This window comes from Dicentrarchus labrax, unplaced genomic scaffold, assembly GCF_905237075.1.
Source record: "Dicentrarchus labrax unplaced genomic scaffold, dlabrax2021, whole genome shotgun sequence".
Classification (NCBI taxonomy): domain Eukaryota; kingdom Metazoa; phylum Chordata; class Actinopteri; family Moronidae; genus Dicentrarchus; species Dicentrarchus labrax.
Window position 1 is genome coordinate 3802633 of NW_026136707.1, and position 25918 is coordinate 3828550.

The 25918-nt window shown below is 42.2% G+C and overlaps 1 protein-coding gene across 9 annotated transcripts in view; it reads left to right on the forward strand.

Annotated features, from left to right (window-relative positions):
* LOC127366937 (DNA-binding protein SATB1) overlaps nucleotides 1-25684 on the forward strand; it is a 62227-nt gene extending 36543 nt beyond the window's left edge. For all 9 annotated transcript variants that reach the window (XM_051406397.1, XM_051406401.1, XM_051406392.1 and 6 more), the window contains 4 exons: nucleotides 4011-4082; nucleotides 4677-4832; nucleotides 20563-20772; nucleotides 22963-25684. In XM_051406397.1, the coding sequence (XP_051262357.1) occupies nucleotides 4011-4082; nucleotides 4677-4832; nucleotides 20563-20772; nucleotides 22963-23586 (1062 nt within the window). In that variant the 3' untranslated portion in view covers nucleotides 23587-25684. The remainder of the gene's footprint in view (nucleotides 1-4010; nucleotides 4083-4676; nucleotides 4833-20562; nucleotides 20773-22962) is intronic.
* The last annotated feature ends 234 nt before the right edge of the window (nucleotides 25685-25918 follow it).

Here is a 25918-nt window from a genome sequence, read left to right on the forward strand (position 1 = left end):
AAAAAATGACATTAAATTCAAGTTTAACTTTTCCTATCTTTGTGCCAGACTTCACTTTGTTTCTTGAGTTGTCGTTAACGTTAACCCACCGCAGCTGCATCTTCTAAATAATGCCGCAAGTGGGGATTGAGGAAGTGACGCCGCCTGCGTCTGTGCAGTGCGCTGATGCAGCCCCGACACTCAGGAAACAGAAATATTGCAAAATAATAATGATAGCGAGACGAAATAACGTTACAACATTTCGTCTCGTTTTAGTCAACGAAAATGAAGAGATATTTTAGTTAGAGTTTTTATTTTGCAAACCACTTTTAGTCCCGTTTTTATTCGTCAACAATATTGCATTATATATTTGATTATAGTTTTCGTCACATGACCACCATTTACGTTGCGTCTCGTCTCGTTTCCGTCACGTAATAAAGGTTCGTTGACGACGATATTTAGTCATAATTTTCGTTGACGAAAGCAACACTACAGATAACACATTGTTATTTTTAATGTTACTCAGTAGGACCTGATTAGTAGAGTTTTAGTTTTACAAACATTTCTTCGAGGCAGAGCTGCTCTATAGACAGAAAAAAACACACAAATTGGTACAAACCTTAATGTGCAAAGATGTTTGTTCACAGTAGCACTAGAATTTAAAGTCAAGGGGTAAAGGCAGATTTATAATTCTTTGTCAATGTGGTGCTGCTTTAGGTGCCTCAAACACGAGATCTAATTTATGGTTTGACCAACCGATTGTTGTGGCACCACTGCAGCACTAGATGAATGTGTCATGCATTGTAACCCAGTATTAAGCATCTATTATACACCTAAAGTAATATATTTACATTCTTTTATTCACTTTCTGAAAAAGAAACATGATGGTTTCATGTAGAGAAGAACTGGGAATGCTTTTCTAGATCACTCAATACAAATGTGTCTGGCGTTATTTAAACGGAAAAAAGATAGTAGATATATTTCTGAGGGATCAGCTAAGATGGGACCCTTTATGCAGCTATGAAGCGGAGCCACATCCAAGTCTAGGGAGTCAGTTACTAGCCAAACCAAATAACTAACTAATTAAACCACTTTTGCAAAAATCCTCTAATGCACAACCTTGTTACCCACCTGGGACATCACCTACCATTCAAGTTTGCCAGCTAGATAACTTTCGCAATAAAAAAAATGTGTTGTTGGCTCTGCCCGTTGAGGGTTAACAAGATCATTTCTTCCTCAGAGCAGCTCTGAGTCAGAGAAATATTTGTATAACTAGACTTTCTGCACCAGGTCAGAATATTGTGAAATATTCCAATTCCAGTAACTGAAAAGAGAGCAAGAGTCTTAGCTTTTTTAGAGTATCTCTATATTGGATGAAGCAAAAGTGCAGCCATAGTTCATAAAGCAACAAAATGAGAGCTGACAAAGGCTGCATTCATTCCTCAAATAAAAACGTGGGAATAGATCTGGTCCTGTGAACTGGCTACTTCAAGATATTGTCGGTATGGTGTGAATGTTTTTAGTTTCAGTCAGGGTTGAGAACAGGTATGCAGATGTGACAGCAGGTTGGAGTGTTTTTAAGAAGGTGGAATTTACTGTTCGTCTTTGTGGCGGTGTCATGGACATCCCTGCTTGCTCTACAAGAGGTTAAACAAAACATCTTTCTTGTCCCTTATTCAGGCTACTGGAGTGTAAAAAGTGCGTGTATATACATTCTAGCTGTACAAACACAGGCACACTCGTGCTTCGCTTTGTTTACATGTGACGACAGTGCGCTTGGGTGGTGCTTGTTTGCATGCTTGCTGTTTTTTTACACACCTTACATTCCCCTCTATTGTATCAGGCTACAACCTGTCTGGAAACACGTGGAACACATAAAAAAAAAGCCCATTCGTTCTGTCAACGTGCACACTAGAACATACTTTACATTCGCCCTGCATGTAAATGAGTTCTGCATCATCACCGCCCTCACCACACAGGTGAGAATGGTGCACAAATGATGGATAATTTTTTGTGCTAATTTTGACCTTTTACCATGCATTAGGCAGCATTAACAGCCCTCCCATTTTCAAAATAAAGCTCACTCAGTGATGACAAGCTCTGTGAAAGATCAAACATCGTTTAGGCAGTCCCCGTTTTGAAATAACTGCGTACCACAGCACAACTTTCCACCCTCACCGCAAATCAGTGTCCCTCATTTTAAAGGTATGTGGCAACTTTCTACCACTTAAGCCCATTTGAAGTGCGGTCAGCTGCATCTGGGAGGTGAGAGGGGCGGACAAAGGCTTCCTCTGTCCTGTCCTCGGTGAAGATTTGGTTTTTATTTAGGTGAGGATAAAAGAAAGACACAAACACAGGCTCACCCATCTTCAAAATGGAGAGTCCCCATGAAACTGCTCAGCAGGATGACAGTTGCTGTCTTTACAAAACTAGAAATGAAAGAGTCGCATTCTGAAGCAGCGGTGCCGAACTTAAGCAGGGCCACTTTGCAGTTCACAGCTCGTCTTTACAATCGGAGGCTGTGTCAGTGCAGGACAGAGATTCAGCGTTAAAGTGGACCTTTGCACAAGAATGAAAAAGGACTTACAAGTATAATATGTAACATTTCCACATTAAAATGTCTAAGAACAACTAGGCTAATGTTATATATTATATATGAGATGTGTTCTGATATTATCCCCCAAAAAAAGCACATATTTTATATACTATTTTCTGTAGCAGCAGAAATGACATACCGTGCACTCAATAGCCTGCTGTTAATGTTTTTATTAACATCCCAGAAGCAGAGATAGGGCTATGGAACGACGAGTTCCAATAATCACATCAGTTGAATTAGAATAAATATACTGAGGGCCTTTTAGCACATCTAAGACCAACTTCTCGAGCTGTAGAGGTACATAACAAAACAGAAATAGATTCGTAGGCTGAACAATAAACACACAACTACTACATTGGCATACAGTGTGCAACTATTTCAAACATGGCCCAAAAGTCAAAGCCTCTGGTTTGTGTTTTTCACATCGCTCAGAATACTGTTGGCACATCAATAGAATATCTTAAGGCATAATATACTTCACCTGTATGACTTAAACCCATTGACATTTATCACATAGACCTGTTCCTACACAGGGCAATTCTCTCGCGCACACACACACGTTCGCACACTCATACACCTGGCCATCTGCCAGCCTCTCCTATGGAGCAATGCAGTGTGAATTCGAGCACATAAATCAACCAGGGTGGCAATTGAGCCAGAGACAGAGGAGTGTTTTTATTGGCCTCGTAAAAGCAGATGCAGAGGTATGTTTCTCTCACGTGTGCTGATGGCTCGGCCTCGACTCCTCCAAAGCCAGTTAGTGCACGTCCCAACCTTAACAATTAGCTTGACATGGTAACCTACCGTTCAGACTGACAAACCCACATCGAGCTGTTGTTAAAAAAGCAGGATGAAAGGCCCAGAAATGCTCTGGCATTCCAGTTTCACCACAAATTTTAGGATTATGTTAGTGTTTTTATCAGATAATGGTGCTCATATTAGGTGTCTAGACCCATATATGAATATATATGTTTTTTGAGCACTGGCTCCATCATGAGTTAGTGGCTGTTGGTGTTATTATGGTTGATTTGAATACCATGTACTAGTACTCATACCCAACCCTGTCGATGTCTCCTTTAAAAGGGCTCGTATGGAATGATTCATATGCTAATGGGTCTTGGGTAATGCTTTTATTAGGATACTTGTTACCTTTTCAAAGGATTTTTGTCAAGATGCAACAAGCCGCTGAATGAAGATGATTTGATTTCACTTGACTTGCATTTATTTTTTAATCACCAGCTTGACATAAGAATAATAGCATTTCGTACAACACATCTAAGTGTTTTTGAGCAAAGTAAAACTGGAGCCGTGTGTGGGTGTAATCTACACTCCAATGTGTGTGTGTATGTGTATGCTTGTGTTTAGCCAGATTACCTTTATTTTTCCTCATGTGAGCCTGAACAAGCACTGTTGTGTTGTGTTCCCGACACTGTAGCCCCGGAGGGAAGACTGTAACAGCGTAAGGCCCGAGGACTGGAATCCCCGAATCCCCGTGGGCATTTCCCCTGTGAGCAAATAACTCCACCCTCCTCACCTCTACACCACCACCACCAATCTGAATACACACTTTCTCATAGACAATAAACACACTGGAGCTTATCATCTCCCAACATGCAACCCATTGCTGTTTGTAAAGCAGGAAATATTAATAGGAGCAACATGTGAATTTATTTTTCAAGTGCAAGGCTAATATTAGCATTCTGAGGTTTTAATTTTCAAAAATCATAGAAAACATATATATATATATATATATATATATATATATATATATATATATATATATATATATATATAGAATAGTAATACCACACTATTTTACACTATTACAAAAGCTTTAGATTTTAATTACACCTAATGTTGATAACTAGATCTGGGTCAGATAGAGAAGTGTAGAAACATGTACAGATACACAGTATTAAGCATACCTACTGTCACACATGACTAATAATATTTAAAAAAAATATTCAGGTAGAGTACAGTGACCCAGTCCATGCACACAACAAAAATCTATTAAATACAAAAGAGAATTCAATATCTGACAATGTGTTCTAGTTCTGAGTGGAAAATGTGAATTTTTCTTTGGCTTCACTCTTTCAACCAGGTGAAACCGTCGCCTCTGCCCAGCGAGTGGAACGGCAAAACAGAGAACTGCATCCTCAACATCAACTCCAACATCTACGATGAGATCCAGCAGGAGATGAAGAGGGCCAAAGTTTCCCAGGCGCTTTTCGCAAAGGTGGCTGCTTCCAAGAGCCAGGTACTGAAACACACACTGAACACCTCACTGAATACAAAAAGAGGTCTGCTGCATACCCAAAGCTCTGATGTGGATATATACATATATACGGTGTATTCTGTCTTCCTTGGTTCAGGCTTCAATTGCTACTTTTTTTTTTTTACCATTGAAGCTACAGTCAAACAAGGATTCATTTACCTCCAGTTGTTTCAAAAGCAGCATAATATATAAATGCTGTTAATCATTTCACATGATTTTGTTTTGTAAGTAGCTCTTAGAGCAGCATTGATGGACCATGAATCCAAACCTGAAATTCTAAACCTGCATACATCCTCACTGAAAGCATCCACACACACACACACACACACACACACACACACACACACACACACACACACACACACACACACACACACACAGGGCTGATGGATTTCTTGCAAAAATAAAAGCATGAGAATACAGATCCTTCAGCTTTGAGACCCGGTAATGCCCAAATCAGCCAATCCTTGACCTGGCGAGCAACTGATGTACAGAGAACATTATAAAGAAGAGAAGATTATAAAATAATTTAATACTAGATGCACATGCAATCATACAGTTAAAGCCAAAGAAGTAGAAATCTGTCCAACCTATAGCAAAACCTGCCTGAGTGCATCACCGCGATGATTTATCGACATAATGACACATGTCCTCTTTATTGTGGGTTTGGAGTTTAGCAGTCGACACTGTTTCAACACCAAACAAACCTGTTTATATTAGCTCCGCTCAGTAAGACGATGGGGCCCCTGTTATCTTCTCCCAGAGAGCAGGGCGCTCACACAATACAAGCTTGTGTGTGTGATGGAAACGGGGGGGGGGGACACACCACCAGTTTAACTCTTTATTAAAAGTAATTTAAAAAATGTAGCACTAAGGAGTTATTATTAAAGGTTTTCATGTATCTGTCGGAGGCAGAGTTGGGAAGACTTCCACAATTGTGCTTGATGAAGGGGGGGGGGAGAAATAGATCACCAAGGGCGGAATAATCTAGAAATATCTGCAAAGGCTTTATTTTTTTCTTGCTGATTAGGATGATTATACCCCCAGATAGCTTTGTTTTACCAAATTGCAGTTTGATGCACAAACCACTGTTTTTGTTAAGGAGTTCAAAGACTCCTTGGAAGGATGGAGAAAGAGAAAGGGGGAGAGCGAGGCGGACGCAGTATTAACTCGCACATGTCTCTCTCTTTTTTCTCAAATGACGGTTTGTCTGGGAACAGGTTTCCACCCTGCCTTCTCCACCTCACTCCCATCTTTCTGTCTTGCCCCTCTACCTCTCTCGTTCCCCCGATTTCTGCCTCTCTTTCACGTTCCATTCATGGCAGGCGGGTGTGAATGTGAATTGAGCAGCAGATAAGAAGTGTGCTAATTATGCCTCTGAAAGGGGGCCTGGGAGAGCACTTATCTCTGGCTCCATCTCGTAATGGGCGCTCCCCGGGCAGCTGGTCTCCCCCCTTACTACCCAGCCGGCATTGCCACAGCTACCAGCACCGCCAGGCCAGGCCAGGCATGCTCCTCCCAATTAGGACCCCTGAACTCTGAAAATCAGAGACCAGCAACCAGTTTTCAGTTGCCATTTCCACACAAATCTTCAATAATCCATCATTTGCTTTATTTGTTTTTAATTTAAAGTGGGAGCGAGATTTTAGTTTTACCTATTTAGTTTTATGTCGTGGGCAGACAATTCTATAGCGTTTTACTTCCCAGAATTCACGTCAGTCCAACAACAAAAAAGTGGAAAGGTTTCCTCTGATGTTGTTATCTTTTGTCCCTTGCACACATACAGTAGAAGCCATAGGATCCCTATGTTATGTTAATAATCACTAGTCAATTAATTGATCAGTTGATCGACAGAAATGTAAACGGAAGGCACTTTGCTACAAGCAAAAAATGCCAAACATTTGCTTCTTAGATGTGAGCGTTTGCAGCTGTTGCCATTGTTTGTCGTTTGCATTTGTTTTCTATCATTGTAAATATGACATTGTTTGGGTTTTGGACTGTGGGTCAGATAATATGTCACCTGAGCCTCCAGGAAATTGTGATTACATTTTTTTTTGACAGGTTATCGACCAGATAAATCAATAATGAATATAACCATTAGTTGCAGCCCTAGAGCGCAGCGATTTCCTCTGATCGCACTATTAAATATTATCCATAAAATCTGACACATGGTATAACAGGAAGTAGGTGAGGTGGTGCTGGTTTTAAGGTTTAACAAAAAAATCCAAGTTAAAAACATTTCTAGAATTATAAATCTCTCCTCAGCTTAGCTACTCATGTCTGCTCATTCCAAGAAAGACATTTATGGTACATCTGCTGGAACTAAAGAAATGATTACTGCATGTGACCAGAGCATGTTTGTTGGGGGAGGAAATTTCCCGTTAGGCTTCTGTATGTTGAGTATATCAGTGTTAATTGTTCGGGAGCTTACAATAGTGTGAATCAGTCAACCAGGCAGAAGGGCAAAATGTATATTTAAATGACATGTTGTAAACGACAGCTTAAGTCCAGAGAGGTTTGCAGCCTTGCGGGGAGAAAATAACCACAATCCAAGCCTCTGGTGGAGTACCATGCCAGCAGAGACTGCAAGCACTGAGTTGGGAGTGCAGTGTGAATGTGGTTGGTGATGAGGATGGAGGATGGGCAGGACTGGCAGGATGCCCATATGGGGTCCAGGGAAATAATCGTGGGGGGAGGGTGGGGAAGCGGCCTCATCGCTGAGGCTGGCACCGTCCTGTCAGCTCGGTGTGCAGTTCAACCTCTGCCTCTTCAGCTCAGCTTAGGATTTCCTAGCATGCTTACGCAAGCACAGGATCAGGTGACCGGGATCTGTGGGTATCAGTCCCGTATATATGTGTGTGGGTATTTGTGCACCATGTAGTAGGTCTTAGTGTATTTATCAGCTGTGTACAGCATGTTTGTCTCATTCACAGAATGGGAGATGATAAAGCTAAGAAGAGAAATAAGAGATGTGGGGTTGAAGGAGGTCAGAGGCAGTAGTGGTCCTCTGGGTAGAGAAGCAGTAAGCAGAGTTTACGGATTGGTGCATGCTCCACTGAGTGTATACTTAGGTGTGTCTGTGTGTATGTATATATGCATTGGTTATAGATGTGTGTGTGTGTGTGTGTGTATGCTTTTCTGTGCATCAAATATGGGTTTATGTGAATGTGTGTGTTTGTGTCTGTTAGTGTGTATGTGTGTTTGGGGGGTTCCTGGAACGCAGCCATCCTGTCCTCTTAGGGCTCGTAACCACAGCAGATCTCAGCCACCCTTTAACTGCCCCCCCTCCCTCTCCTCTCTCTCTCTCTCTCACATAGTCAATGTTGCATTTCAATCACTCTTTTACTGCCACATATTCAGCGCAGTAACTATAGAGCAGTGAATCTAACCCAAGCCATATTACTTTATCAGATTAATGGTCGCCATTCACTTCAAGTCTGGGCATACATATTTTTTAAGTAATCCATGCAGCAATTCCTGATTTATTAGGACAGATATTACATTTAGTCTTTGATAAAAACCAGGATCATTATTCATGATCCATTCCTCGATGATTCAAAGGGATCGAACGCTCCAAGAATGCTCCATCTCCATTTAGCTTCAGGAGATGTCAGACTTGGAGAAAACATCTGCGTGTTACTGGTTCAAATCCAGCGATGACACTGCCAGAAGAAGCTATATACGCCAAACGGCCCATTTCATTTTAGCCTGCAGAGGTGCAAGCTATGATCTGGATAGCCTGGAGTTGGTGTCAACATTATTAACTGGCTCAGTAGGGAAAGAGAGCTATCTAGTAAGCTACTGCACTTTGTTTTCATTCACGTTAACAGGGGAGGCTTGCTGTGTTGGCTAGCCTGGCAGAGAGGGCGGCTAATGTTCAGCTGAGCGATGGGAGGTTAGCCGAGGGTGGGGTGGAGCGGGTTGGGGGCCATTCCTTTGACACGACTTTTATGTCTAAACATTCCCGACACTTCCTGAGAGGAATTACGCAACGGATGGAATCAGAGTCCCTGCTGTCATAAAACAAGCACCCTGGGAGCCCTGAGCACCGCGGGGCTCAAAGCCCTCCGACTCCTCAATGACCAGAAGAGTACAGAACGCAGTCATCGCCACCAACACCGCCCTCTCTCCCCATCGCTCTGTCTCTCTCTCACTCGCTCATTCTCCCCTGGAAGAGGCTACGCTAATTAGCCAGGCTCTAATGAGACAGAATGGCACTGATCTGGTCCGCCGCTGCGCCACCGGGGGGGCCGGGTGGGGGGGGGGGCTGGTGCAGTAGGGGGGAGAGGGGAGAGCGAGGGGGAGGTTGGTGTATGCCATCTGTCACCCTGCACCCGCCTGGCACGGCAGTCCCTGGAGTGGAAGGGTGGGGGGGGTGGGGGGGTGGTGAGGGCGGGGGTGGAGTGAGTGCCTTGTTGGTCTGGAGAGGTGGGGGAGTGGGTGGAGAGGTGGGTGGTTGCGGGTGGGGACACTGATATGAGTAGGAAGGGAGGGTGTCAGAATAACTGGAACTACTTCCTTCGTGTTCAGAAAATGACAAATTTCCTGTTAGGGGAGGAATCTGCTTAGTGGTCGTACGTGTTTTATGGGGGCTTGAATGCTTTTCTTAGCTTTAATCTCAGATATTCGGCACACGACCCATCCTACCCGACCAGACCAACAGCACACACACACACACACACACACACACACACCGATTCTATCGCTCTGCTCCATCCAATGGCTGCTTAACAAGAGGGGCAGATGGCTGACCTTTTGGGTGTCTGTTTCTAGATTGTGACCGTTCAGAGGTTTGTCTGTTACTGAGAAGCCACTTGGGGGTTAGCGCGTTAGAAGTCGTGTTCTGCATGAAGAGTTGTGTACGAATGGCATTAAACGACATCCTCGGATAGTAAAATGGATACAGTAAAGATGTTATCGGTTACTTTTTAATATCAGGAACTGCTGGTGGCGGTGTATCGCGTAGACACAGTGAGATTTTGCTCCACTTTTCCATAAGTTGTACTCTCTGTGCTGTGGCAGGGCAGTCATCAAGATGTCTTCATTTTTTTTGTTTGTTTGTGGATTCACAGTTCTCCACACCCCTCTCTCCCTCAAATTAGGCAGATCAGAGCAAGCATATCACAACCCCTAGGGATCTAAAAGGGCCGTGACTGTTTATTAATTGATTTATTTATTTATCTCCTGTGCCTGCTTGGTTATTAGGTTGCCATGGGAAACAGGCTAGGCCAGATCCTCTCTATTATTAAAGACACAATTTCTTGAACTGGAGACCCAGCTGTCTGAATAATTAATTTAGCGAATGAATTATCTTGCAAACGGTAAGTCTTCCCCTCCCTCTGAAATGAGCCTTTCTCTTATTGTTTAATGGACAGTGGAATTCCCACCAGCCTGTTTTCTCCACACTGCCTGTTTCATCGAACCCTCCTCCTCTTCGCAGGAGCCCGGGGTCTCACTGAGCATGCCCAGAGCACTTTGTGTCTCTCCTGCCATCTCTCTCACTTACGCCTTACATGCCACCTCTCACCCCATCTGTCTCCAATTGCACAACCCACTCCCTCCTCCTCGCCTGCCTCCTACCCTGAGTCCAAACTAGGAATCTGCCCTGACTGTCAGGACTCCAAATTATCTCTTCGTCATCACCTCTAATGCATTATTATATGACAAATGTTTTTTTTCCTGGGGAGCAGGTGTTAGCCAGCTTGCTAGTTAACTCAACTAGCACTTCTCTAATATTTCACTAGCCCTTCCTCAATGAATAGTTCTCAAGCACCTGACCTTACTAGCCCTTACCCTCTCCCAGCTTGTTAGCAAATGCCACCCTTGTCCCAGTGACAGTCCCAGTATTTTGCTAGCTCCTTCTTTGCTACAAATGTTCACTAGCTAACCCTCTCCCACTGTCTCCACTTCTCCTGACAGACCACACAGGGCTTGTTCTGAGGCCCATTCTCGCTAATCTGATCAGGCAGGCAAATACGCCGGGAAAAGCGCTTTAATGATCCCCCTAATTACCTCAAGTCAATACCAACTGTATTATTAGACTCGGGGAAAATATTCCATTAGGGTGCCCCCCGTGGGAGTCCCCCCTGTGCGCGCTGATGTCACGCGCTGCGCGCCCCCTACGCTTGTAATTAATTTTATTTACACACTCAGGAATGCACAAGGTCGCACCTGCAGCCCGGAGCCGCCCGACTCGGCCCGCCTAATCAGATCTGTCATAATTATCATTCTGCATGCTTCTGACACACGCCGGGAAATATTTCAATTTAACTACAGCCACTAGCTCCGGCAGATGCAGTCTGAGAGAGAGAGAGAGAGAGAGAGTGTCTGTGTGAGTGTGTGTGTATACAGGAGTGTGTGTGACTGAGTGAGGGGGAATTGCATGGGGAGATATTAGGACCTATCCAAGTACTCATGCTGGTGCTTGTGTGCACTTGGTTTGGCTAGCATTATTTGCTCTCCCTGTCTGTCTTTCACAACCCCTCTGTGTCCGTATCTTTCTCTCTCTCTCTGTCTCTCTAAGGGAGACGGACTTACCATCCTTATCCCTCTGTCTACACCATATTTTTCAGTCACTATTTTTACAATATACTGCATAGATTGAGCCTGAAGAAGAAAAATATCAGTTGCCTTTTCAGCCATGTACAGAGAGACATTTGAGATTTTGTGTTTACTTTGTTGCCACTTGTGTAAATAATCTATTTTAAGGTGAATTTCCAAGTTGAACAAGACACACAGCCATAGCACTGAATAAACAACTGCATATGAAGACTTCTATTTCCGAACACTTTTTGGGGATGAAAATTTGTTTAGTTTCATTAGTATCTGAAGCAAACTTGTAGGCCAATTAAGAACACTTATTTAGCTGACATAGACAATTTGCAGGTTCTCCGCTATTTCAATCCTTAATTCAATAAGATCAGTCATGATTTATCAGCTTAATTATGCTTTGATATTAGCAATTAAACCCAAGCTTTGAATTAAATCTCAATCAAGCTCTTATAATTGATGGAATCAGACTCCATGTAGGTGCTTTCTGTGTTTGTAATGTTGCTGGCGTTGTTGTTTATCTCTAGTTCATCTTCAGTGTGTTTGTTGTCTTCTGTGCATTCATCCTCCATCTGCCTCGGCAGTATTGAACAGAAAAGATTATAAACAAGAGGTAAATGTGTGGTGGGAGAACAGTGTTTGAACATTCAGTGTGCTGTGCAGACAGTGCTGGTACCCAAATATCAGCCCACCACCAGGCTAAACTAGATTATGGTGCAATTTCAACAATACTAATATTTGATACAAAGAGGCACATGTACTGTAGCATCATCAGTGACTCGATTTTCAGCCATTTTGTACACATAAACAATCTGAAGTGCTTTAGTGGACAAAGAGAATACAGTTTCACTAAAATGTGATATCGACTGATATTTAAAGTGAATTCTTACTTTCTTATGAGATAAAATACGCTGCAAATGTTCTGTTAGTACTGTGAACAAATACTGGACGTATTACATCTTTTTTTGTAGACATTTAAATTGTACATGTTCTCATGTGTCTCTACTACTTCCGTCATGAGCAAGGCACTTATCCTTATCCAGCCTACTACAGTGGCACCGGGGAACTCCCAGGTTATATTATTGTTACTGTGTTATGTGCAGCTGTGTGTGAAGAAGAAATTCACTGAAAAAGAACAAAACGTGCAGTTAAAAAAACCCCACTCTAACCACACAGATGTTTAATGTGCTCCATTTTAGATGGACTGGTCATTTGCCTTTGGCTATTCTTTATGCTCCATCTGCCTCTATTTGGTTGCTCGAAAATTCCCTGCACACTTTATTGGTTCGGCAGCCATGACGTAAACTGCCACACAGAACTGGTCGGTATTGTTGTTGGGAGCAAGTGCTGACACAGAGAGGGGCCATTTCCTGCATAGTCATGCTTTGCCTCCACAATGTGTGTGGTGTTAGCTGTCATTCTGTTATTGTTGTCAACTCGCTTATTGTATCTGGAGAGGTCGTGACCCCTCTTCAGAAAACGGTTCACTGTTTGGCTAAGACTTCTCCATGTCGCAGCTCGAATAGAGATTAATTGTTTGGCATGTATGATTCAGACTGGAAAATTTCTCTCCTAAAGCTCAGCCACTGACATCCTCACAAAAGAGGATAGTGACACAATCTGGCAACCGCAATCTGGAGAGCATCCACTCTGACAAGACATCAGAGTCATATCAACGTGATTTAATAACAAAAAAAGTCAGGTTTCGAATGATTTAGATGACTCAGTTTTTAATCCTCAAAAGCCCTCCTTAAGAGAAACGTGGCTTCATGATTGCTACATATGAGAACTAGAAATTTCATCAGCCATTACTGTGGTCGCAGATCCAACCATCCTTAGGGCCTATCATCATTTCAAAAAGATGTCCTTTTGATCCATCTGTTTTGTAGTGTGGCTCCTTACGAACGCTCAGGACCAGCATGTGAATTGGAATCAGATGGTGAGGTTATGAAAAATGGTAAATAAAATGTGGCTTTACAATAAATTCAACTCTTTGATGACCATATGGTGAACAGCCTGATAGCCCCAGATACGCGTAAACAAAGAAGTATATTTATAGAAAGATGTTAATTTCCTTTATCTGTAAATAATTATTTTCCTCTTAGAACATTGTGAAATATTCAGTGTGTTCATACCCAAGCTGTGTTGCGTGTTCTCCTCTGTTGTCGAGGTCGAGTTGTGTATTTGATGATGGAAATGGTGGGAGAGCTGGGCTTGTGATCACTGGGTCACTAGTTTGAATTCCCGGAGCTGATGAGTAATAGGTGGATTTCTGCTTCTGCATTGAGCGGTTTCAGATGCTTCGTAGCACTGACATCGGTCCTCCTCCATTACAACATGGAGCACATTGAAAAAAGGCTCAGTAATCTTCTTTTCAGTAATGTTAGATAAATTAGTATTTTGTGATCTAGCAAAGCAATTTCCAGCGCAGACCTTCTCCCTCACTGCGCTCTAAGTGAATGAAAGAATGCAAACACGATTACTTTGGGTATATAAATGCACAGTTCGGTAATCTTCTCTTTTTCTTTGGTGAGACAAATCTGTATGTTAAGATCTCGCTAGCAGTAATTTTTAGTGCAAACCTTTCCCTCGCAGTGATCATCTGCCTATCTCATAGTCAATGGAAGAATATAAACATGATTACCTTTGGTATATAATGAATAAACAACATAACCATTATTATTCATCTAGAGTTGTAATGGTGCTGCGATAATCAATGGGTGAAATCCGTCGTTGAACCATAAATTCATTCCTACGCTTTAAGCCTTGATGGTGGGACCACCAGAACACCTCCACTGGGGAACATAAATTTGGATGAACTAAATAGATTTTTTTTTGGGGTGGTGTAGTTTGCTTACCTGACCCATTATCGGATGAAATGGCACCAAAACCATTATTAGTTCAGTCCAATGCTCATGTTATCTGTGTAACATACAGTGTATGAGGTAATTGCTGCGCAGCGTGTTGAGCAAACAACTTTCACTGGCTGCTAAAGGAGAAATTGAATAAAGACACTAATTGACGAGTACATTGGACTTTGTGGTGTTATGATTGGTCTGCAAGCTGAGTACAATTAAGTTTTTCACTGTATTTTTTTGGCACATCATTGCTGTCCTTTCAATTGCAGTTCAAATAAGGCCACTGACCCCATTTCCATCGCCCTATCTTCCTCACAGTACGCCAAAGATTATTTGTACAGTCACTCTGAGCTGTTCTATTTGTGTATAAAGACTTATTCTCCCCCCAAAAAAAATCTGGCCCCGAATTGTGCAGTCAATTATTGCTTATTGTTGCAGGAGATTCACATATGCCCGAGCATCAGGAACGTTTCAACACTCTGCTGTCGTCAGCAGATGGGGCGTCCACCATGGCGTAATGTTTTTACAACACAGCACACGTTACCTTGCGTGGCAAACGTGCACGTGCAGCCGCCACTTTGGCTCACTCAGGGTGGAGAAACATGTTATCGGCTGCATTTATCTGCATAGTGTTGTCTGCCAGTGCTGGGCCTCTGCCAGGTTCAAGGAGGAGGAAAGACAATAATGCATTGTCTTCCCCCTACTTTTAGCTCTCTCTCTTGTTCAGACACAGAAGAGGTTTGTCTGGCTGCCTCCGAAAAAGTCCTGTCCTCCAACCAGGCAGCCACAAAGCCACAACAATGGCGGCAATCATTTCTTCATCTGTGATTTTTTTTTTCTCTCCTTTCATTTTTTTGATGTGTCATCCGGGCCTTTTTTTGTCCAAATGGTCAAAATCCAAATGTTACTCGATATACTCACATAGTGTGTTTCTGAGGTTGAAACTGAGGCAATATTTTCAGTCACGCAGTAATCCGAGGAGGGAGGGGGGGGGGGACTCAAATGGCAAATTGATGGACATCTGTTGGCTTATTTTATTTATTTATTTTTGCAGTGGCCGAGGTCAGCCTGATGGGGCTGATAACAAGCAAATGAGATTAGAGGGAAGGTGTTGGCCAGGCCGTGTGACAGACCTCTCTCTCTGTCTCTCTGTCTCTCTGTCTGTCTATCTGTCTGTCTACTGTCCCTGTCTCACAGCAAAGCCAGTTTTACATTTATGTTTCTCTGAGCTTCCATGTTAAGGGTGTTTGCAGTGGTAGTTTGGTGGTGAATGGGTGAATGGGTGGGTAGGTTGGGTGGTGAATACCATGCTGTTCTCTGACAGAGCAGGCCTATGCTCTTATTGGCAGCTTGTGACTGCAGCACTCACATACACGGTGTACCACATTGCATAGCTGGGTGAATCTCACGCATGAATTCAACTATTGTGTTGCAAGGAAAATATTTTTGTCAGAACACCCGGTTGCTATTTATACCAGGACTATACAATAGCCTGCTGAAGAGTTTATTACCCTTTTAATTTGGCACCTTATGACCCCAGAGCCCCACGAGCCTCTGGTCAGATCTGTGTCTGCTGTAAAACAAGAAAAAGGCTGGTGGTTCTTGATTGCCAGTCCCGTTGTTTGAAACTAATTAATAATTAAGCAACGATGACCTAGAGGCAGCGGATTATTGTGCAATATTGTCGCAGGTGTGTGCCAACATAGCAAGATAATCCTATGCCTGTCAGTGCTTATTGCTTCGATGAACCTGTTTGCAGCATCTGTGACTTCAACTGAGAGATGTATTTAGCATCAAAATAAACCGGTTTCTAGTTCACTACTTTGAGGTTTCTAAGGTAATTTTGGTTGGGAAAATGCGTCGGTATACTTCAGTTGCTTATCAGCGTTTGTTTCTCTCTCTCGAGCAGTTTCATGAGGACGTCGAGCTGCTGTCACGCACCATCTGATGGCATATTTCTAATATCATCACTACACTACAGACCTGTTAGGAGTACATACATCTGTGAATGTCAGCCACTGCAGATATAACGTCAGGTTTTCCTTCACAACCGCTACTTAAGCAGTTTTGCATCATTGCATCACCCCACCTTGGAGGGAGAAAAGTCCTGTCATCTTTTTGTGTCGCATAATAGTCTAAATTAGGGCTGCAGTTATTTTTGCTATCAATATCAATCAGTTGGTTATTTTGGTTATTAGGTCAAAAGTTCAGGGTGCATGTATCAGTCTATACACAAGGTTAACTGTGACCGTTCACAGGTCTAATGGCTTCAGGAATAAAACCAAGCCTCCTTCTATTTCTTTTAGATACGACCATTTTCTTTATTTATTAATCTGGCAATTATTTGATATGACTAACTGATTCCTAATTTTGTTAATATAAAATGTCAAAAAATCTCCTCTTAAATCTCAAGTTAAAGAATGATCTACTTTATCATCCAGCAGACACAGAACAACATGACTATCCTGACCAATCTGAGTCTTCTATTTGGTTATTATTGGTCCACTTCTTAACCAGACACTCATTGTCTGCCGTTGTGCGCTGTGCTTACGGCTTATCTGAAATAGTTTTCTGGAAATGGCTGCCTGTGGTTTTGTGTAGTGAGGGTTGATGAGAGGTGTGAGACTTAACCATCCACTCATATCTATATATATATATATATATATATATATAAAGATATATATAATATATATATATATATAAAAAAGAAAATCTGTTAATTCTGTTTCTGTGAAGTGTATGTTTGCCGTAAGTGATAATTATCAATCTCAACAGTGATAGACTTTCTTGCAAGTATCACCAGTCTGCTGTCTCTGCAGTGCCTCGCTGCCGTGATGGTTGAACCGTGTGAACATTTCTTGACTGAACAAGAGTTGTTGTGGAACACAGCGAGTGTGTACTGTATTCTGTGTTGGCCGACAACTAGGCCTGTTCTGAACTACCTGTTCTATTTATTTATAGAGAGCCCTTAATGATCTTCAACAAAACACAGAGTACACTGGATTGAAGAGCCCTAGATTTTTGTTTTCTGGACCGTGTTGGAACACTTTAGCAGCAGGGGCAGCAAGTTCCATGATCCAATCAAGAGCGGTTGGTGCTTGTCAGCTGCGGTGGAGAGGCTCAACAAATTACATTAAACAATAAAGGGGAAAACAGATTTGCAACAGTATGGTAATGTTGAACGGGAAGGCTGAACATAAAGTCTTGTTGATTTAGTCATTCTTAAGAAAGATTATTGATGCATGAATAAGTTTTACATCAAATACATTCAAAGCTACTTTATACTTTTAGAATAAATGTGTTTTAGGCGTTTACTATATCCCATTGTTTCTCTTTTTAAAGTTTACTGACAACATGGCAGTAAAATCACTAACTTCTCTCACTCTCTCTTTCTCTTTCTCACCCTCTCTGTCTCTCTCTCTCTCCTCCCTTTACCCCCGCTGCCTCTGCCTGGCCTGTGGAAGCAATGCAATTAGACAAACACAAACAAAGCTCTTGAAAGTGCCATGGAAAATGCTGACTGTCCACTGTCCACAGAGCCGACCCGGGAGCGGCGCTAACTGCTGTTTGACGTACATCACATAAAAAACGTTTAGCAAATGTTTCGGGGTATTTTTTGTGGCGTGCGATTCCTCCCTTCAACTCCTCCTGTAAAAGCTAAATGTCAGCTCTCAAACTGTAGAAAATGCAGGCGGCAAAGTAAAAAAAAAAAAAAAAAAAGCCACACAACCGAACATTCACACTTGTGAACTAATAAACTCTCTGTACTTTATTTCATCAAATGGACTTCCTGGCATTGAAATGGAGTTCACGTCGTGCCTTTGTTTGATTGGCTCTGCTACTTTGGGTTTAATCCTGCTGGTTTGGGGAGTGTTTGAGTTGGATTACTCCATCGTTGGGCCGGGGTACTGTTTCTCTGGCTTTGACAAGATGGTGTGTGGTGGTTTGTGTGCGTCTGTTTGTGTTTTGTGGGGTGTGTATGTGTGTGTTCTCCCTCACTACCGAATCAGCTGAAACCACAGACAGCCCAACTGGAGCGCCGTCCAAATCCCTCTGCATGCAAATTAAAAACGCAACAATAAACGTGGCAAAGGAACAAGGTGGGCACGCAGGCTTTATGGCCCCCTCTACCCGCTCTCCTCCCTCTCTCTCTCTCTCTCTCTCTCTCTTCCTCCCTCTTTATGTCTCTCTCTCTTTTCTCCCCCTCTCGGCTTCCTCCAAAACCCCTCCTGGGTTTGATGTGGCTTATGGGAGGAGTTGGAACAGGGGACAACCAAACTGCTGAGTTATCTCTTGCATGCAGTGTGGCGGCGTGGCTCTGCCCTCTGTGTGTATGCATGTGTGTGTGTCTGTGTGCGGACCAGCAGCGCGGTGTAATCCTGTGGAAATGAAAGGTGCTGCCGCGCACTGGCCGGGAGATTACAGCGCCGCTCTGTCACGCTGCCAGGACAGACTACCCGGCTGAGCGAGTAGCCCTCCGTAACACACACACACACACACACGCTCACACCTCGCTGCTTCTCTTTGACGCTGCGTTTCCTCCTCGCTGGTTTCACTCCCCGACCGTCCCTCCTTCTTCATCCACTCTTGTCCCTTTACAGCTCTCTTGTAGATTCACTACAGCTTCACCCCCCCTCCCCTCCCCCTCACCACTCACCACTCATATTCGCTCTCCCACACACCACTACAGTGTGTTACTTCCCTTCACTCTTACTACCCCCACACACACACACACACACAGGCCTGCTGAGGCTGAGGTCGTCACGTCTGAGCCTGGGAGACCACGTCACTCAACCCCTGCAGAGCCCTTCTGTCTGTCACAGTTGTGAATCCTCAGTTTGTCACTCAGCTCCATGAACAAACACAAACTGTGAAAAGTTCCTATTCATTATATTTATTCCTTCCTTAACAACCTCTGTGCTTATAGTCATCTCATCTATAACATTATATTCAGCTCTAATTTGAACCTGATCCCAGTCCTGATCTCCATCAACCAAACCCAAAAAGACAAAAGTACTCTATATGTTTGAGGCCATGTAGTTTGAATCTAGGGCTGCAACTAATGACTATTTTCATTATCAGTTAATCTGTATGTTATTCTATTGATTGCTCAGTTAATCATTTAGTTTATTTAATGTCAAACAATTATGAAAAGTGAAGATTATAATTTCCCAGAGCAAAGTTGATGTCTTCAGACAGCTTATTTTGTCCAACAGTCCAAAAACCAAAACCTTTCAGTTCGCTATGATATAAAACAAAGTAAATAATCACATTGCTTAAAAATGTACCAAAACAATTGATCGAACAAAATTATCTGTCAAATAAACATTAAAAACAAAACCTTTAGCAACTCATTTTAATTACAGTTTTCTTGGGATTTTGTAACACAGTACGATCACATCCTCGTGAAACATCATCCTAGCTGAGTCGTACTTTTCACGCGTGTAACTCTGGGCAGCTCTGCAGCTTTTGCTATACACACACTATGTAAAACAAGTGAGTTGCAAGTGAGTTGAAGCTCCTTTTTTGTCCTGCACTTTCAGTAACGTGTCAGTCTCGTCTCAAAATCTTTCAGTCATGAAGGTCAGACTCATTGTAACCCATTGTATTGATGAAATAAAGCATTTTCTGATTGTACTGTTCCTCAGCTCTGTCTTTCATGGCCCTCTGCTGGAGTGTTTCAAACATGGGAGTCACTTGCTTCTCCCGAGGGTGCTGCTCAATATGCGAGTGTGTGTTTCTCGTCACGTTAAATTGTTCCTTCCTGCTGTGTCGCTTGACCTTGGCTAATTCACATCTTCATCTTCAGCTGTGGCAGAGAAACATACAAACTGCAGGTGCAGCTATCGTGAAACAATGGGGTGTTTGTGTGCGTGTGTATTTTTACTTTTGATTTATTTTAGTTCTGGAAACAAACAACATCATTTTAATTACTTAGATAATTTGAAATGGTGTTACATTGGATCTTTTTCATTCCAGCATTTTGATGCTTTCCGAAGAATATTTGGGCGTGCAGATTTTTATTAGATATATAGATTATTTTTATTATAGATTTCTATTTTAACACCAAAAGAAGCATATTTTATAATCTTGTTCTTGTCTTAGGTAAAGCATTATAAAAACTGTTTGTCTATGAACAAATTTCCATACTCTTCGGCCTAAAATCAGTTGTAACACTCTAGAAGTTAGAGACAGTTTTTTGACCTGTGCTCACATTTGAGTCTAAAGACTATGCTTTACTGACCTACTCTCTCTCTCTCTCTCTCTCTCTCTCTGTGTCTCTCCCTCTCTAACCTTTCCTTCAGGGCTGGCTCTGCGAGCTTCTACGTTGGAAGGAGGATCCCTCTCCAGAGAACCGGACGCTCTGGGAGAACCTCTCCATGATCCGCCGCTTCCTGAGCCTCTCTCAGGTCGAACGCGACGCCATCTACGAGCAGGAGAGCAGCGCCGGGCAGCAGCAGCACCACAACGAGAGGCCGTCGCACTTGATGCACCTCTCCAACGACCAGCTGCAGGTGAGCGTGGCGGCGTGTGTCCTGACTGTGACTTTGGGCGAGGCACTGGACCTCAACTCGCTCATGCATCACGCTTCTCTAATAAAATTAATTTAAACAGGGTTTTAAAACATAATGTAGGGGTGTGTGTGTGAGAGACTTTTTTCAGACAGAACTCTGTTGCTAAGTTTATAATAAAACATAAAAACATGCCACAAGTTTAAAAGTGTACAAGCATGCACACATTCAAACTAAATATGAATCATTTTGATCCATATACTTGTATACAAATGTTTATTAAATAGATTTTCTTTCACGTAGGAAGTATAAAAGAGTGAATACACCCACACACCAGCACATACAAGGTTTAACTTGTGAATATCTATCTAGTAAATATCTACTGTAACTACAGAACCCAGCTCTGCTGTTAATGTTGCTGAAACCATTAGTCCTTTAATTGATGATTGTAGTTGTAATATGTTGACAATCAGTTGATCACTGAAGTCAGTTTTTTTTTTTTTTAAATGCCCCAAAAATGTTCCAGCTTCTCAAATATTGGCCGATTGCATTGAATATATTTGGGTTTTTGGAACGTAGGTTGGACAAAGGATATCCTGATAAGCATTTTCACTATTTTCTGACATTTTATAGACCAATTTCGATCAGTTGAGAAATAATCAATGCACAAACTGATAATGAAAATGATTGTTAGTTGCAACCTGAGTTCTTGTAAACAGCCACAGGAACAAAGGCTCTCCTGATAAACAACCCTGCTTCCTGTATTTGTGCATATTTTCCAACTTTTTTCTAAAGTTCAATACAGAAAACAAATAAGTAAAAAACATAATTTCCCAGTGTTCATTTAATCTTATCGAATTTTCCAGGAATCTGTAATAAACAGCACTTTGGAGTTTTTATGAACTCTTGTTAATTAGAACCACAGCAACACTTAAAAGTTCCTACTTTTTCGAGCGAAAGCTGATTTCAAAGATATCATTAGCCTGAACTTATTTAAAAAGAGCTGCTTTATAAGAGACATCTGGCAGATGAATAGAAAATAACACACAGGCTCAGTTAACGGTCGAAATATCTTAATGAAGTACAATAATACTTCTATTAAAAGTCTGAGCCACAGCTGAGTGGTTGATTAGTTATTTGGTTACTTGGAGACATGGCCAGTGTTTCACAAAGGCTGCCATTTACTGGATATAAATAAGGTAATAGGATTTCTTTTACAAATCAATTTCAGCAGCAGATATGGAATGAGGGAATTTTGTGCATACTTTGCATGCAAACAGAAATGGTGGTAGATTGATAAAATAGGATTATTTCTGATTTAATGGTGCAGTTTTACACTGTCCATAAGAGACTAGTGTTTAAATATTTTGTGCCGGTCCTTCACTAACACGATACATTAGCCAAATTAGCTCACATTTGCTCAACAAGAACTATCATGGCTCAGTATATTGGTACAGTAAAATCACATCTTTGGGTGCATTTATGCAGCTGGCGAACAGCGTCCCTGCAAAGTGCTGTTTTTGCAAACTTCATTATGAAACACCTATTCTACAGTGTCTGACTCAGAAATGAAAATAAAAGAGCACCCATTTTGCGGGGTCAATAGGGACCACGAGTTGCCCACTCACTCCCTCTCCAACCACACAATGAGACATTTTACGAGTAATGTGTCATGTGTTTACACTAACGGGATTCTGACGGTGGAGTGAAAGCCATCGATAGCATTCTCACACTGCAGCAAATCAGCCAGACCATCGCAACGTGAATTGTGCACAGGGAGCTTGTTTATCACTGCCTGGCAATAGAGCCTGATAAGCAGCACAGGCTATAATAGAGAGGCCAGTTTCCCACTGTGTGTAGGGCTGATTTTGTCCTTTGAGTTCGTGTGTGTGTGTGTGTGTGTGTGTGTGTGTGTGTGCGTGTGTGTGTTGCCTCTACCCCCACAATGAGAGACACAATCTCCCACTACCAAAAAAGGAAAGAAAATCATATCTGCAGAACTGATTACATTCAATGAGATATTACATGGAAAATTCCTTCAACCAAGTGCCTGTTCTATACACAGCGGGCCCATTTTTCCTCACAACTCAATTGATTTTAATGAAAGGCCTTATTAAGGCGCCGATAAGTGTGCACTGATAACATCCCCGTCTCCTTTCTCTTCCCCCTTTTTTTTTTTTTTTCCCACTGCAGGCTCAGCCACCCCAGTCACAGCAGCAGCACCAGCCCTCCCTGTCCCTCCAGCACCCCTCCCAACCCCTTTTGTCCCAGCAGCCCTTGCAGCAACTGCAGCCCACCACCGGCCCCCGGTTGCCGCCTCGCCAGCCCTCCACCGCCTCGCCAGCCGAGATGGAAGACGAGGGCAGTCGCGGAGGGAGCATCAAGTCCCGCACCTGCGGAGGGAAGATCTCCCTGGAGGCTCTGGGCATCCTGCAGAGCTTCATCCAGGACGTAGGCCTGTACCCCGACGAGGAGGCCATCCACACCCTGTCGGCCCAGCTGGACCTGCCCAAGCTCACCATCATCAAGTTCTTCCAGAACCAGCGCTTCTACATCAACCACCCAGCCAAGGCGCTCAAGGAGCCCAATAACAACAACAACAACGGCACCGCAGCCACCACCAACACCAACACCAGCAGCAGCAGCAGCTCGGCCTTCGAGGAGGAGCTGACGGACTTCAGGGAGAGCGGAGAGCTGCTGAAGGAGCTGGACGAGACCACGCAGGCCAACAGCACCATTTTTTCCATCAAGATCGAAGAGCAGCTGGCCCGAGGCGCCGAGGCCCACTCAGAGTCAGAACACGAGCTCAAGGAGTAGGACTCTCCCTGTCTGAACACGTACTGAGAGTTTTCCCGTGCGCACACACAGACTGATGACTGTGCTAAATGTAACGCTCCGGCCGACACAGAACCACCACACCGCAAATAAACAAAAGTAGTGTTTTTAATCAGTACAGCGCCTGGACTATATGAGGAGTGTTTATATATATCAGTTGCAGACTGACAGGCTATGTGAAGCGAGTGTTCACACACTGGAGAGCCCATTTCAGACTCAAGTACTACTTTTTGGATTTTGTAAAACTTGTATTATTCACTGTAAAGACTGATGCATCATTTAAATAATCTGCACAAAAAATTATTCTAAGTATGTTGCCGTGGATATTTGCTGACTGCACTCTATGTCTGTTGTTTTACACTGACTTACTTTATCTTTTTGAGCTACTGATTATATTTAAAAAGAAAAAAAAGTCCCCCTGGAGTTTGCTAGGACTTTGATAGGTGTTTACGTATGTGATGTTTAACTGGAATTTGTAAAAAAAAAAAAAAAAAAATAGCAAATGAAATCAAGGACCAAGTGGTTGACAAGGCCTTAATTATGAGGTATCGAGTCTGGAGCCTGCTGGCAGATTAGTTATTCTTTTAAAAAGCGCATAATGTGATTACGGATCACTCCAAACTCTGGAACGCGATCACCCAGCCCAGGTGAAATCTCCGAGAATAGCTCAGTCTTTACGTATTATTTGTTAGGGAGGAAATATAAATATATATATATAGACATTATATTGTAACTGTAAAAAAAAAATACAGTCTTAAAGAAACTATGCCAACAAATGCCTTGTACTATACGGCACTGCCGATGTTAGATTATTTTGCAAAACCTTTGTCACTGTAAACTTTCTGAATTGCCACACAGTTAGAAATGTGAATTACACCATGTTTATGTTGTCCGACATTATTTATTTGCAGTTCATGCAGTGTTTTCTGATGTAATTACTTTTTTAAAAAGTTTATGTTGCGTAGAGCTTTTTTTTTAAATAAATTCCACCAATCTTTTTTCTATTTATAAATGTAATTTCGATGGGCAGTAAAAACAAAAAGTGTCTTAAACGTTTTAAATGGAGAAATGTGCTTTAAAGGTTGCCTATAAAAAGTGCTGTATGTCAACCAACTCATGCTACAAGCTTCACAATTAATGTTGTATGCAATTTTTACTATCATGCAAATAAGCTTAGGTAAAATGACTAACCTATAGAACACCTTAGAAAGAAAAACATATGCAATCTGTGTGAAAATCGATGTCTGCGATGTGTCTTCCTTTGGTTAACAATCCAATTCAAAAAGCTATTCCTGTATAAATATTCTGTATAAAAGTGTTTCTTTTTTATGAGTTTATTTCAATGAGAACACCAGTTATTTTGTTACGACTGACTGTTTTATAAGTGTTTCTCGGTTCCTTTCTGCAGAAATGTTCTAACTAGAAGTGGTTATTGATTGTTAATTACACAATTAAACTGTTTGTATTGTACCACAGAATTTCTTGGCATTAACTTGATCAGACTCTCTTTCGGGCACCAGAGTCGTCCTCTGCAAAACGAAAGACGAAACAATGTGAAAATTGTTTTTAAAATCTACTGCTAAGAGATATCAGCTCCAGTTACTGACTCATACAGCTGCAGTCACTGAACACGTTATTTGTAATAACTGTAAATATCACATCTTATGAATCATTGATTGTTTATTATTGTAAATATATTTGAAGTTTGTGCAAGAGCTCACCGTACGAAATTGAAATCAACGTTCTGTCGTGCCTCTCTTCCTCTCCAACCGACTGTACCTGAGCTCTTCTACTGCTGAGTGTATCTGAAGCACCTGTGAAACCTGAAATAAATAAATGTTAGGTGTGAACACCTGTAATAGCAAAAGCCCTCTGCAGGGAGTTAAGATATAAAAACAGCAGGTGTCCTGACCTGGCTGTGAACCCCAGGTGAGGCCAGGTGTGTGCACCTTTTAGGAAATTTCCCTCACCTGTTAACACCCTGCGATATGTGCCAGCCAGTCTTGGCTGGCGTTCCCTTGATGTTCTGCTCTTTTCTTTTTTTTCTTTTTTTTTCATGAATAAAAAAGCCAGAGTGTAACGTTGTGTGTGTTACGAGGAAAAGAAAATCACATAAAAAAAACTATCATAAAGAAGTGTCAGACGCTCTTGTGAGGGGGGAGAGGATTCATTGTTTGGTTAGAAGTGGAGATCAGGAGGTGTGCATGTCAAGAGGTAAAAAAAAAAAAAAAGTAGATAAAGTAGAGAGGAACCATTAAGCTTCATTATTTCCTGATTTTGACATTACAAGTGACTTTACTCACTGACAAACAGA